General features: G+C 46.1%; 2 protein-coding genes across 2 annotated transcripts; both read right to left on the reverse strand.

The window, feature by feature from the left end:
- Positions 1 to 8,027: 8,027 nt before the first annotated feature.
- Positions 8,028 to 9,134, reverse strand: LOC119524326 (40-kDa huntingtin-associated protein-like). Its single transcript, XM_037822929.1, has one exon. The coding sequence runs from the start codon at positions 9,132 to 9,134 to the stop codon at positions 8,028 to 8,030; it is 1,107 nt and encodes a 368-aa protein (XP_037678857.1).
- Positions 9,135 to 10,032: 898 nt separating this feature from the next.
- Positions 10,033 to 10,374, reverse strand: LOC119524144 (histone H2A-Bbd type 2/3-like). The gene has a single exon (XM_037822773.1). The coding sequence runs from the start codon at positions 10,372 to 10,374 to the stop codon at positions 10,033 to 10,035; it is 342 nt and encodes a 113-aa protein (XP_037678701.1).
- Positions 10,375 to 13,439: the final 3,065 nt, after the last annotated feature.

Genomic DNA, 13,439 nt, shown 5'->3' on the forward strand with positions numbered 1-13,439 from the left:
ACAAAAGCAAGATGGGTCCTGGAAAATGACAGCATATCATCACAAATGTAATCAACTGGCAATAGCAACTGTAATTTCAGATGTGCTATCTATTCTGGAGCAAATCAACAATCCACACTGGTGTGGAGCTATCAACCTGGCAAGTTTTTTTGTTTGTTTGTTTTTGTTTTTTTTTTGAGATTTAAAAAAATTTTATTGTGGTAGCATACATAGCATAACATTTTCCATTTTAACCGTTCTAAAGTGTACACTTTAGGCACATTAATTACACGTGCAATCTTGTGTTACCATCACCACTCCCATCCAATCCAGTAAGAAAACCTTTTTATCACCCCAGATAGAAACTGTATACCCATTAAACAGTAACTACCCATTTCCCCTCTCTCCCATCCCCTGGTAATCTCAGATCAACTTTCTGTCTCCATGAATTTGCATATTCTACTTATTTCATATGAGTGAAATCATGATATCTATCCTCTGTATCTGGCTTATTTCAGTCAACATGATGTCTTTGAGGTTCATCCATGTTGTAGTATGTATCAAAACTTCATTCCTTTTTACAGCTGAGTAGTATCCCATTGTTCATATAAGCCACATTTTGCCTATCCATTCATATGTTGATAGACACTTGAGTTGCTCCCACCTTTTGACTCTTGTGAATAATGATTCTATGACAATTATGCAATTAAACAAGCACCTGTTTTCAGTTCTTTGGGGTAGTTTCCTAGCAGTGGAATTATCAGCTCATATGGTAATTGTGTTTATCTTTCTGAGGAACTGCCAAATTGTTTCCACAGTAGCTGTACCATTTTTACATTCCTACTGCAGTACACGTTTCCAATTTCTCCAGTCCTGAGATTGTTGATGCCATAGGTGATTAGTGGAGAAAGGGGTTGCTTGTAGCTGGAGTGAGTTAGGAAGGCTTTTTTGGCATTGGTGTTGAGCCAGTCTTCCAGGCCTACATTTCACTGGACTTAGACAAGATGCTTGTACTTCCAGAAAGGTTTCTTTGGCTTGACTTTGCCCCTTTGCCCTACTTGAGTTTTGTTCATGAATGTCCATTTCATTAGGCTTTGTGCTTTATTGGCTGTACTGTGATGGACAGAGAGTCTGCTTCTGACCTTGCATTTGCTTGCAGGTCTGTGTAAACTGGAGAAAGGCTGACCCCTCTTCTTGGGAAAAAGCAATGCTTGAGTTTGTGCTTGCTGTTTGCTGAGCTGACGACATAACAGATGATCATTTCAAAGACCTTGAGGTGCATGGCTTCAGCCGAGAAGATGGCTAGGATATAACTGCCATTTCAGCTTTTTTTGCCAGGTCCAACCGCCTTGCTCATTTTATCAATCTCATTCCCAACAAAAGAATTCTATTTGATAGGCAGAACCAGTGATGTTAAAGTCTCCAGGAGTGAACCTGCTGCTCCCAAATTATAAAAACTGGAAAGCTCAGGCCGTCTGGAGCTCCGGAGCCTCGCCCAGGGGGAACCGTCACCGTCTTCTCCTAGTCGCCGGAGGCTGGGGCCAGACTGCAGGGCTGGGAGCCGGGGCTGTTATGGCCTCTGGGCGGGCCTGGCACCGGGCTGTTCGGATGGCTAAGAGAGCTCAGCCTGGGCCGCACGGGCTGTTCGTGGACCCGGCGAGGGACAATTTCTGCACCATGACTAACTTCTATTGTTCCATCCACTCGGTGTACCTCAGCACCCGCATTCATGGTGCAGTCTTCCTTCAACCTCGAGTTGCCCAGCGGGTAAGCGCGGCTTCCCGGAGCAACCTGGCAGGTTTTTTCCTCACATTTTTCTTGATGAGAAAATTCAGAGTAAGTTTGCATTTATGAGGTATTAACTTTACTGCCAATGCCTCAGGTCAATGCCAGCTTCCTTGTCCTTTTTCATAACTAAAACCTCACTAGCATCAAACATCTTGACTTCCCGCAGAACACCATGCTGGTCCATTACATTGATGACATTGTGCTGGCAGAACATGGTAAATAGTAAACTTGGGGCTATTGTGCCACAAATAGCCAAAACAATCTTGAAAAGGAAGAACAAAATCAGAAGACTCACACTTCCTGATTTCAAAACTTACTACAAAGTGACAGTGATTAAAGAGTATGGTACAGCATAAGGATAGACAAATAGATGGATAGAAGAGAGTCCACAAATAAACCCACTTATATATGGTTGTTGATTTCTGACAAGGGTACCAAGTCCATTCCATGGGGAAAGCATAGTCTCTTAAACAAACGGTGCTGAGACAACTGGAAATACACATGTAAAAGAAAGAATTTGACCCCTACTTCTCACCATACACAAAAATTAATTCAAAATGGATCAATGATTCGAATATAAGAGCTAATACTTTAAAACTCTTACAAGAAACAAAGGAAAATAGATTCAGGACTTTGAATTAGGCAACAGATTCTTAGATTTTACACCAAGAGCACAAGCAACAAAAGAAAAAATAGATTAATTGGACTTCATACAAATTTAAAAGTTTTGTGCATCAAAGGACATAAACAAGAAAGTGAAAAGGCAACTTACAGAATGGGAGAAAATATTTGGAAACCATATATCTGATAAAGGTTTGATATCCACAATATACAAAGAACTCCTTTAGTGCAACAAAAAGAAGCCAAACAATCCAGTTTTTAAAATGGGCAAAGGATTTGAATAGACACTTCTCTAAAGAAGATACACAAATGGCCAATAAACACATGAAAATATGCTTCACCAATAGAGAAAAGCAAATTAAAACTACAATTAGATACCACTGCACACCCACTAAGATGGTCGTTATTTATTTTTAATTATTTTTTATTGTAGAATACAACATATATACCTAGAAGTGACAATATAGAGAGCAATTTTCAAGGAATATTATAGGTTACAGTTCCACAGTTCCAGTTATTTCCTTAATGTGAAATATAACATATATTCAAAAAGGTGACATCTTTCAAAGTATGATTTAACAAGTAGTTATGTAGGAAATTTCCCAACTTGTTATGAGTTATAGTACCATAGTTTCAGTCATTTCCTTATTGTGAAATATAACATATATACAAAAAGGTGATGGCTTTTAAGTTACAAGATAACAAATAGCTATAGAGCAAATTTCAAAGGATGCTGTCCCGGTTTGCTAAAGCTGCTCTTATGCAAAATACCAGAAATGGATTGGCTTTTAAAAAGGGGGTTTATTTGGATACAAAGTTACAGTCCGAAGGCCATAAAAGTGTCCAAGGTAAGGCATCAACAATAGGGCACCTTCACTGAAGAACAGCCGATGGCGTCCAGAACACCTCTGTCAGCTGGGAACACATGTGGCTGGCGTCTGCTCCGGGGTTCTGGTTTCAAAATGGCCTTCTCCAGGATGTTTCTCTCTAAGTGCCTGGAGGTGTTCTCTTCATTTCTCCTAGGCAAACTCTAGACTACCAATAGTCTACTTTCAATGGCCATCTCCAAAATGTCTCTCTTGGCTGCAGCAATCTGGCCTGTGATGGCTCTTTTTAAAATACTCCAGTAAATTAATCAGGAGCCACGCTGAATGGGTGGGGGCCACAACTCCATGGAAATAATCTAATCAAAATTGTCACCTACGGTTGGGTGACACATCTCCATGAAAATGTTTAATCAAGATGTCACACCGTAATCAAAACGATTAATCAATCTGCCAACACAAGATTGCATTAAAGAATGTGGCTTTTTCTGGGGGACATAATATATCCAAACCAGCCCAGATGCTATGTATTACAGTTCAAACATTTCAATTCTTTCCTTCTGGCATGATGGCTACTATTTAAAAAAATAGAAAGCAACAAGTGTTGACAAGGCTTTGGAGAAATATGAACCCTCATACATTGTTGGTGGGAATCTAAAACGATGCAGCCGCTGTGGAAAACAGTTTGGTGGGTCCTCACAAAGTTAATCATAGAATTGCCATAGGACCTGGCAATTCTGCTTCTAGGTATATACCCACAAGAATCTAAAACGGGTTCAAACAGATATTTGAGCACCAATAATCATAGCAGCATTATTCACAATAGCTAAAAGGTCGAAGCAATCCAAGTGTTCATCAACAGATGACTGGATGTGATATATACATACAGTGGGATATCATTCAACCATACAAAGGAATGAAGTTCTGATACATGTGACAATACGGATGAACCTTGAAGATATCATGTTGAATTAAGTAAACCAGCACAAAAGGACAAATATTGTAGGATTTCTCTTATATGAAATACTTAGAGTAAGCAAATTCATAGACACAGACATCAGAATAGTTGTTTCCAGGAGCCAGGGGAAGGAAGGAATAAGAAGTTATGGCTTAACAATCATGAGTATCTGTTTGGGTTGATGAAAATGTTCTGGAAAGAGGTAGTGGTTAAGGTTACACAACATCGCCAATGAACTTAATGTCACTGAATTGTACACTTAAAATATTTAAAATGTTTTTTGTGTTATATAACTTTTATTTTACCCACAATATAAAAAAATCAAAGAAAGAAAAAACATCATTTGTGATTATGATTACACACACACACACACACACACACACACACACACACACACACACGCACATGCACACATAAGCCAGAAGGTGAATAAACTCTATGAAAGTTTGAAAGTTCAGTGATTCCATGGTCTGGGGAAGGTGAGGATATCACAATATCACTTCTCAAGTGAGATCAAGTTGCTGCACCTCATACCAACTATGATTGAGAAAGAAGCACAACAATTGATGGCTTGCTGCTCCTGGTAGAAATGGAATGCCTGACTGCTGGGCACCAAGTGAATGTGTGTCCTGAATTGCTGGTAATGAGCTGGATGTTATCTGATCAACTGAACCATGAAGCAGGACATGCACAGCAGCATTCCATCATTAAATGGAAGTAGTATACACAAGAATGGGCCCAAGTAGGTGCAGAAGGCACAAGTGAACCACTGCATGAGCAGGGGCTCAGACTCAAAAGTACCTAATACTTCACTACCTCTCCCTCCACCCATACACTTGAGCTCATGGCTAGTTCCCTATAACCAGCTAGTAACCAACTAAGAGAGGAATAAAAGTCTGTGTAGATTGATCTGTACAGTACACCAGCGCCACCAGTGTGGTATAGACAGATACTGAGCTACCACCTCAGAGGTGAACCTGAAAGACCATGGGGATGAGGAAACATCCCAAGGTGCAGCGCTTCAGCAGGTACACCTGATTGTCCACTTCACATGGAAGGTGATGGCCTGAGGAACAGACCTTCACTGAGTCATGGGCAGTGGCTAATGTGTTGGCTGGTTGGTCAGAGACCTGGAAAGAACTAAAAGAAGGTCTCAGGGAGAGGTATGAGGTTGGATCTTTTGGAATAAGCACAGAGTGTAGAGATATTTCTGACCCATGAAAGGTCCCACCAGAGGGCATCCATGGGGTGGAAGAGCTTCTCAATAACCAGATGGACAAGATGACCCGCTTTGTGGGCAGTCAGCCTCTTTCCCCAGACACCCACGTGCTTGCTTGCTCAGTGGGCCCGTAAACAAAGTTATCATGGTGTTAGGGATGGAGGTTATGCATAGGTTCAGCAATATGCACATATCGAGGCTGATATTTCTGCTATTACTCATCATCTATGACCTAACCTACCAACAGCAGAGCCCTTGATTCAGAACGTTCCTTCAGGAGGTCAGCCAAGTCCTCAGTGGCAAGTTGATGACATTGGACACTTCCTATCTATCATGAAGGGACCAGCACTCTGGCATCCCAGGGATAGATACATGTTCTGGATACGTATTTGCCTTCCCTGCCTGGCAGTGCTTCTGTAGCACCACCATTTGTCACTTACAGAAGGCCTTACCCATCATTATGGCCCCATAATGCAACATTGCTTCCAATCAGGGGACATACTTCATGGGGAAAAAAAATCTCTCAGTGTGATCAAGCCCATGGAATTCACTGGTCTTACCATGTGCCCCATCACCAAGAAGCAGCTGGCTTGACAGAATGGTGAAATGGTTGGCTGAAGGCTCAGTTAGGATGACAACTGGGAGGCAAGACCTATTAATGTGGGTGTGCTTTTTGTCCTACAGGATGCAATGTACTCCTTAATCCTGTGGTCAATATATGACATTATCCCCCTCACAGTAAAGATGCATCAGTCTAGGAACCCAAGAGTGAAAAAGGGAGTGGACCTTCTCATTATTTCACCTAATAACCCATGACAGCAATTTTGCTGCTTATCCCAACAAACGTGTTTAATAAGTTTCACTGGTTCCATTGCCCAAGGGAGAAATGCTTCTTCCAGGGAACATAGTCATCATTCTAGCGAATTGGGCAGCTCATGTCACTGAACCAAAAGGCAGAAAGGGGGTCACTGTATTGGCTAGGATGACAGATCCCAATTTCCAAGGGGGAACTTGTGTTGCTGCTTCACAATGGCACCAAGGAGCACCTTTGTTTGAAAACAGGCGATTCATTCCAGTTCCTTCTAGCACTCCCTTGCCCAACAGTTCCGGCAATGGAAAATTCAGAAACCTAATAAGGACACAATCACAAAGAACTCAGATGCTACACAGAATGAAGGTTTGGTTCATCCCATCAGCAAAAATATCCTGTCCAGTTCAGAGAGCAGAGGGTAAGGGGAACCTGGAATTGGTAGTGGAAGATGATAGTTATGATTACCAACTTAAATATCACGCTGAGATACAGAGGCAGGGATTATCGCAACTATGTATTACAATTCTTTTCCAGCCTTTTTCCATGCTATCTTACATGAAGAACACCACAGAGGCTAATGTTTAAGGTTTCAGATAGAAGTTATGGCCAATTTGCCCTCACCTAGTGTTTGAGACATTTCATCCAGTTTCCAAATGATTATTGAGGAGGTAAAGGAAAGCTATCATTTTATATTGCTATTTAATAAATTTTGGTTAACATACTTAGATTTCCAAAGTGTAGAATCAGAGCATATGCAAATAATCACAATATACTTCTTCTTTTCTGCCATATACCTTATTTCTTTTCCTTTTCTTACTGAATTCAGTTGAACAACATTGCTATAGTGGTAATAATAAGCCTATCTTGTTCCTGACTTTAATGGGAGTGCTTCCCATGAGTCACTGTTTTTACTATTTAATATTTCAATATACACATATTTGAAATACCATATAGAAATACATAGTATAAATACTTTTTATCGTGTTTGCATCGTTTCCTTCTATTCCTATTTTATTTGGAATGGCTACTGAATTTTAACAAAATGCTTTTTCAGCCTCCTTGATATGATGACATTTCTTTTCCTACTTGGATTCAATGGTGTTGGCAAATGTTTAACCAGCTCATGGCACAGGGAAGTGGGGCGGGGGGCAGCAGTAAGGGGGGAAACCTTGATTTGTAGTGTGTGCTCATTTCCATAGTATACATACTTCCATCATGGCTGATTTCAAACTACTGATGGGCTGTCACTGAATGCATAAGTGGGAAGAGATGTGCAGTCAGCTCTCACATGCCAGTACAAGCAAGCTCCAGCAAGCCAGTGTGCTATTTCTGGAAAAACCTCCTCCAGTTGTATTATTAATTAAAAACTTAGCTAGATCCAATTTGCTAACATTTTATTTAGAATTTCTCAATCTACAGCCATAAAGAAAATAGGTTAACCCTTTTCTGAAATCAAGAGTCACAATAAAACCATATAGCCCAAGTATTAGTATTTAAAGAGCTAAGCAAAATAAAACACCCCCTATTAAACAAAGATGGGCAGGGGCAGTTGGGTAGAGGATGAAAGGGATTCTCATTTTTATGTTGCCAGGTTTTGGGAAGAGGACCATGTCCTCTAACTCCAACCTAATAAAAATAAAAATTTTTATTGTTCTCCTACTATTCTGGAAATAAGCATTTGGGATAGAGACCCTTATTCCTATGACGACAATGTAACATAACATAACTGTAGAATGAGGATCAATGTCTTTTGTTCTCCCCTAAATGCAAAGGAGCATGCATCAGGTTTGACAACAGGAAAAAAGTCACTGGGTTAATGTGATTTGGTCAGATTCCCTGTCCAGAGGGGGAGATGGTCTCTTGCAGAACGAGGTGAAGAAGATGATTCTGTTCAGCACTCAACAGCGGCCACATCTCCACCTGCAACGACTTGATGGCTTCTGTGTCCTTTTCGTGCGTCGCCATGACCAAAGACTGGAAAAGCAGAAAGAGCTCCTCGGGAAGCTGGCCACTGCCCTCCTGCCCGTGGCTGTCAAAAGCCTCCCAGGAGTACTTCTCCAGGGTCTGGACATGCTCGGGCAGCAGTCTGGCGGGCGGTGGTTGCAGGAGGAGCAGCAGCAGCACGCGGGACACCTCGCAGCGGACCAGCACGTCCGAGAAGGCGCCTAGCGCCGCGGAAGCAGGCGCTCCGGGGACGGCATTAGGGGGCAGCAAGCCCGGCAGCGCGGACGCCGCGCCGGGTCCCGGCTGCCGTCCTGGAGGCTGGGGCGGCGGCGGCGGCAGGGGGTGGCTGCCGTGCTCCCGCGCGAGGCGCTGCATGTGCGTAAAGACCGCCAAGGCCCCACTGTAGTCGCGGGCCAGCAGCTGGCAGGAGGCGGCCTCGCCGAGCGCCTGCAGCACGGCCAGAGGCAGCTGGGGCAACTGGAGCTGGGCGGCTCGCTGGAAGTGTCTCGCGGCGGCGGCCGGCTGGCCCAGGTCGCGCAGGGCGGCGGCGAGCTCGAGACACAGGCCGGCGGCGGCGGCCGGCTGGCCCAGCTCGAGGTGCAGGCGCACGGCGGCCCGCAAGGCGCTGGCGGCGGCCTGCAGCGGCTCCCCGTAGGCAGCGGGGCAGGCCAGGCGCTGGCGTGCGTCGCGCTCCTGAAGCAGGAAGAGGCGGGCGGCCTCGGTCAGCGCCAGCGCCTCCCCGGGCCCGTGGAAGAGCGCCTGCTGGCAGCGCGCCACCGCCAGCTGGCACCAGGCCGCGTACGGGAGGCACTCCTGGGCGCGTAGCTCGCGGCCCAGCTGCGCGAACTGCTCGCCGGCCTCCGCCACGTTCGGCTTCCGCAGGAATCGCTTCTTCAGCTTGTTCGACACCAGCCGGTACCGGGCCAGGAAGTCCCCGGCATCGGGTCCCAGGACCGCACCGGCGCCTAGGCCAGCCCCGGCAGCCGCCATCTTCGCCGCCTAAGCGCTTCCTGCGCGATGACAAAAGAGCGAAGGAGGTGCCGTTGCCGGCGCGCTGTGACGTGCCCCGCGTCGCGTTGCGTCGCGCTCCGTTTTGCAGACGCGCAGGGACGCGCACTGACGTCATATCCCTTGCTGCCTGGTTATGCAAATAGCGGATGTGCGTTGTCCCTCGCGAGCTGCTGCTAGGTTACGGTTTGTTTACCAGGTTGCTATGGGTGCTCCCGGCCTCTCAAACACAGCACGCCCCCAAATGAGACTCATGATACTGCATGCTCCATGACCATCATGCCTTCTCTGCACATTTCTTTATCGTCCCCTCGCGCCAGTCGTCAGTCTTCACGGAAAAGCCCCTGCCCCATCGGGGTTCCTGCCAACCGCGCTGCTCCCCTTTCCAACCCCACCCCGTTGCCCTCCGACTTTCCCGCTAAGGATAAAACCTTGCACACCTCAGTCGGGGTGTTCAGCCCCACCCCAATGACTACCATCCTTCTAGGCACTTCACCCCCATGCCTTGTCCTCCTCAGAGCCAAGGGGGGAGGCGGTCTACGGTAGGCCCCACCCAAGCCAGCTGCCCGTCCCCCACCACCCACCCAGAGCTACACCCTGCACTGTCACCAAACTGTCACCGCTGATCCAAATGCGCCGCCCAGACCACCAGCTCCCGTCCCTCCAGCCACCTGTGGACGTCTGACCACCACCTCCCCCACAAAGAGCCTGAAGCGCGTCCAAGGTTGCATTTGGAAACTTCAGTAACATTTGCGGAAAACACAGCGGGGGCCGGGGAGGGTCCGGGAGTGGGGGGTGGGAGGGGAGAGGCCGGGGCTCCCCTGGCTGCAAGCCGGTTTGGCGCTGGTCCGGGCTCCGGCTGGGCCCCGGGCATCGGCAGCTACCCCTGAGCCGGGGCCACCTGAGAGATGGTCGTGGTTCCGAAAAACCCACTGAGCAAAGCGTTGTTGTGGATGGCCCTGTCAATGAGTTCCGGGGTGATGCGCCTCATGCCGCTGTTTCGGGCCTCATTGCCTGCCAGCTCCAGGATCTTGGCGGTCAGGTACTGGACTGCGGCAGCTAGAAAGATGGGTGCTGACCAGCCCAGGCGCTGGGCGTAGTGGCCATCCCGCAGCAGGCGCTCCACTTGGCTCACGGAGAAGGTCAGTTCGGCGCGAGAGGTGCGAGAGCGGTTCCGCCTCTGTCGACGCATCGACCCTCTACGGCTCCTTCTCCCCGGCATCTTAGAGACGGTCTCTCGGTCAGCCTGGCTCGACGCTCCAGCCGCTGCCCACCTCGCAGGATGCTGGTTGTCAGGAATGCGCACCGTATCCTTGTGGTCACCGAGTACCCTTTTCGACACGTGGGCCTCGTGATGTCAGCGCTTTCCCATTGGCTCTGCTGAGGCCTGGGCCTGGGCCTGTCGGTGGGAACCCAGGCGCCCAGATGGTGGACCCCATCTTGGAGGAGACGCTGGCTTTCCACTTGACGAGAAAGCGAACGATTCCGGGGCTTGCACTCTTGTCACCGTGGTGTGCTGCTATCACAAGGACCCAGTTGCAAAGCATTTCCCTCACCCCACCCAAAACAAACGCCTTCCCAGGAAGCGGTCCCCATGGCACAAGCCCTGAGCCAGGCCCTCGTGGGCTTTCTGGCTGCAAGGATATGCCTGTTGCGGATGTTTCACAGAGATGGGATCCTACGACATGTGGGCTTTTGTGTCTGCCTTCTTTCCTTACCATGATGCTTTCCAGGTTTGACTGTGCTACAGGCTGTATCAGTCCTTCCTTCTTTGTACGGCTGGATAATACTCCGTGATATAGGAGTACCGTAATGTCTTCATCCATTCATCAGCTGATGGACACTTAACGTCATTTCCACCTTTCGGCTAGCGTGAACAGTGTTGCTTGAGCATTGGCTTACGAGTATCTGCCTGAGCCCCTGTTTTCGGGTCTTTGGGGATATAAACCTAGGGGTAGAATGGCCGGGCTACATGGGAATTCTATGTTTAACTCTTTGAAGACCTGCCAAACTGCTTTCCATGGTCGCTGCGCCATTTTGCAGTCCCACCGGCAATGTACGAGGGCTGCAATTTCTCCACATCCTCCCGGACACTTGCTACTTTTCCCTCTTTTTTTTTTAGTTATTATTGTGACTGCCCTAACGGGTGGGAAGTGGTGTCTCACTGTGGTTTTGGTTTGCCTTTCCCTAAGGACCAATGATGTTGAGCCTCTTCTCATGTGCTTATTGGACAATCTGTGTATCTTCCTTGGAGAAATGTCTATTCAAGTCCTTTGCCCACTTTTTACTTGGATTGTTTGCCTTTTCCTTGTAGTCTTGTAAGACTTCTTTATATATTCAGGATAATAGACCTTACGACTTGCAAGTATGTCTTCCAACTCTGTGGTTGTCTTTTTACTTTCTTGATAGTGTCTTTTGACACACAAAAGCTTAGCTATTTCTCTCTCTCTCTCTTTCTCTCTCCCTCCCTTCCTCTCTCTCTCTGCTTGTTTTGGACGTCGTATTTAAGAAACCTGATTGAGGGGCATACATTAATATGCAGTTTGCTATGGTGATGAAATTAGATGTGAATTTTTACTCATCTCTGCTTTCCACTTTTTTGGCAGGGTGATAATATCACTTTATAATGAAAAATGTATATATTTTAATTTCCCATGGCAGTTTAAGCTACAAACTTTGCATGCAGCAAAGCAGCACAGATTTTCCAATCAATAACTCTGTTCTTTATCTGAACTTTACTAAAATGATAAATAAAATATAGTAAAGACAAAAAAAAACCTAATCCAAGGACATGAAGATTTATACCTGTGTTTCCTTCTAAAGGTTTAAATAGGTTTAGCCTACATTTCTGTGGTCTGTTATGAGTTAATTTTTGTATATGGTGTGAGATAGTTGTCCCAATTTATTCTCTTGCACATGCAGATCCAATTGTCCCAACACTGTTTGTTGAAGAGCCTACCTCCCGCACCCCCATTGATTGGTATTGGCACCCTTATTGGAAATCAGTTGTCTACAGGTGTACAGGGTAAGTTCAGGACCATCAGTTCTATTCCATTTATGTATATATCTATCATTAGGCCAGTATTGAAAGTACTTCAATAAGGCTGGAGTGGAGGATGCCTTCAGCAGAAGAGGTGGTTGATGTGACTGGAGAAGAAGTAGGCAGGAGACAAGGCATGCAGATTCTGTTATGCCAGGCTCAGGTTTTCAAATATCCTGTAGACTCTAGTGAATATTCTGCAGTCTTTAAGCTCAGGAGTCACACGATCTGATTTCTTATAGAAAGGTCATTCTGGCAGCTGTGTGGAGAATAGACCCTATCTATTTTCCACACAGGAGTTGAGATAGAAGTTATAAAGCAACTGCAGTAGCCCAGTCAAGAAATGATACATATCTCAACTAACACAATGGCATTGTAGATAAGACCGGGGAAAAGGGTCAATAAAAAAATGTAGGAAGTAGATTGGCACGTAATAGGCACACACTACATATTTCTTGTACTGTTGAACTTAGCTGAAGTCTTTATGATTCATTGGTCCACTCCTTCAACAAATATTTAGGCACTGATGAAATACCAATGAACAACATAGACCAAGTTCATGCTTGGAGTCTGGTGGCAGATACAGACAAGGAACCTGTCAGTTACAGATGTTAGGAAGAGGGAAAGTTTGAGGTGTTGTCGGAACACATAGGAGGAGTACCTCAGGCGGACTTTTGGAGTTGGGGGAAAGTTCCTCAGTAAAATGCCCAAGCTGAAACTTGAAGAATGAATAGAAGTTATCCAAGTGGAAAAGGGGTTTGGTGGGGGAGGGAGAGGAAAGGTGGTGGAATGGCTCCTTGGGGACAGGGCCAGGTGATTATGCTCTTTGGAGCTATTGATGGAGATATGGGCAGAAGGAGAGGTCCGGTTCTGGTGGGAAGATGAGTTCAGTTTGGGGTATGTGCAATTTGAGATGCCTATGGGAGATCCAGACTGAGTTGAAGGATATAGGGGGTGGGATTTCAAGAGGGAGGCCAGGGCTGGAGATATCGACATGGGAGTCACCAGGGTAGTTCTTGAGGCCTTGGATGTAGTTGAGATCTTCCAGGGAGAGGGCACAGAGAAAACATAGAAGAGGATCAAGGACAATGTCTCTTAAGGGATGGGAAAAAGAAGAAAATCCTTGGAAGGAGACTGAAAGGGTGACTGCACAGGAAGAAGAAAAGTCTGGGAGACAATGACAACAGAAGGAGAAGCAAGTAAGGGGGCCAGAAGGAGAGCACAGCAAGAAGTGACAAACTCAGGAA

This window comes from Choloepus didactylus, chromosome Y (assembly GCF_015220235.1).
Source record: "Choloepus didactylus isolate mChoDid1 chromosome Y, mChoDid1.pri, whole genome shotgun sequence".
NCBI lineage: Eukaryota > Metazoa > Chordata > Mammalia > Pilosa > Megalonychidae > Choloepus > Choloepus didactylus.

What these genes read in the sequence shown, in the direction of transcription:
- LOC119524144 (XM_037822773.1), bottom strand. Translation starts at nt 10,374, where the DNA reads ATGCCGGGGAGAAGGAGCCGTAGAGGGTCGATGCGTCGACAGAGGCGG.
- LOC119524326 (XM_037822929.1), bottom strand. Translation starts at nt 9,134, where the DNA reads ATGGCGGCTGCCGGGGCTGGCCTAGGCGCCGGTGCGGTCCTGGGACCC.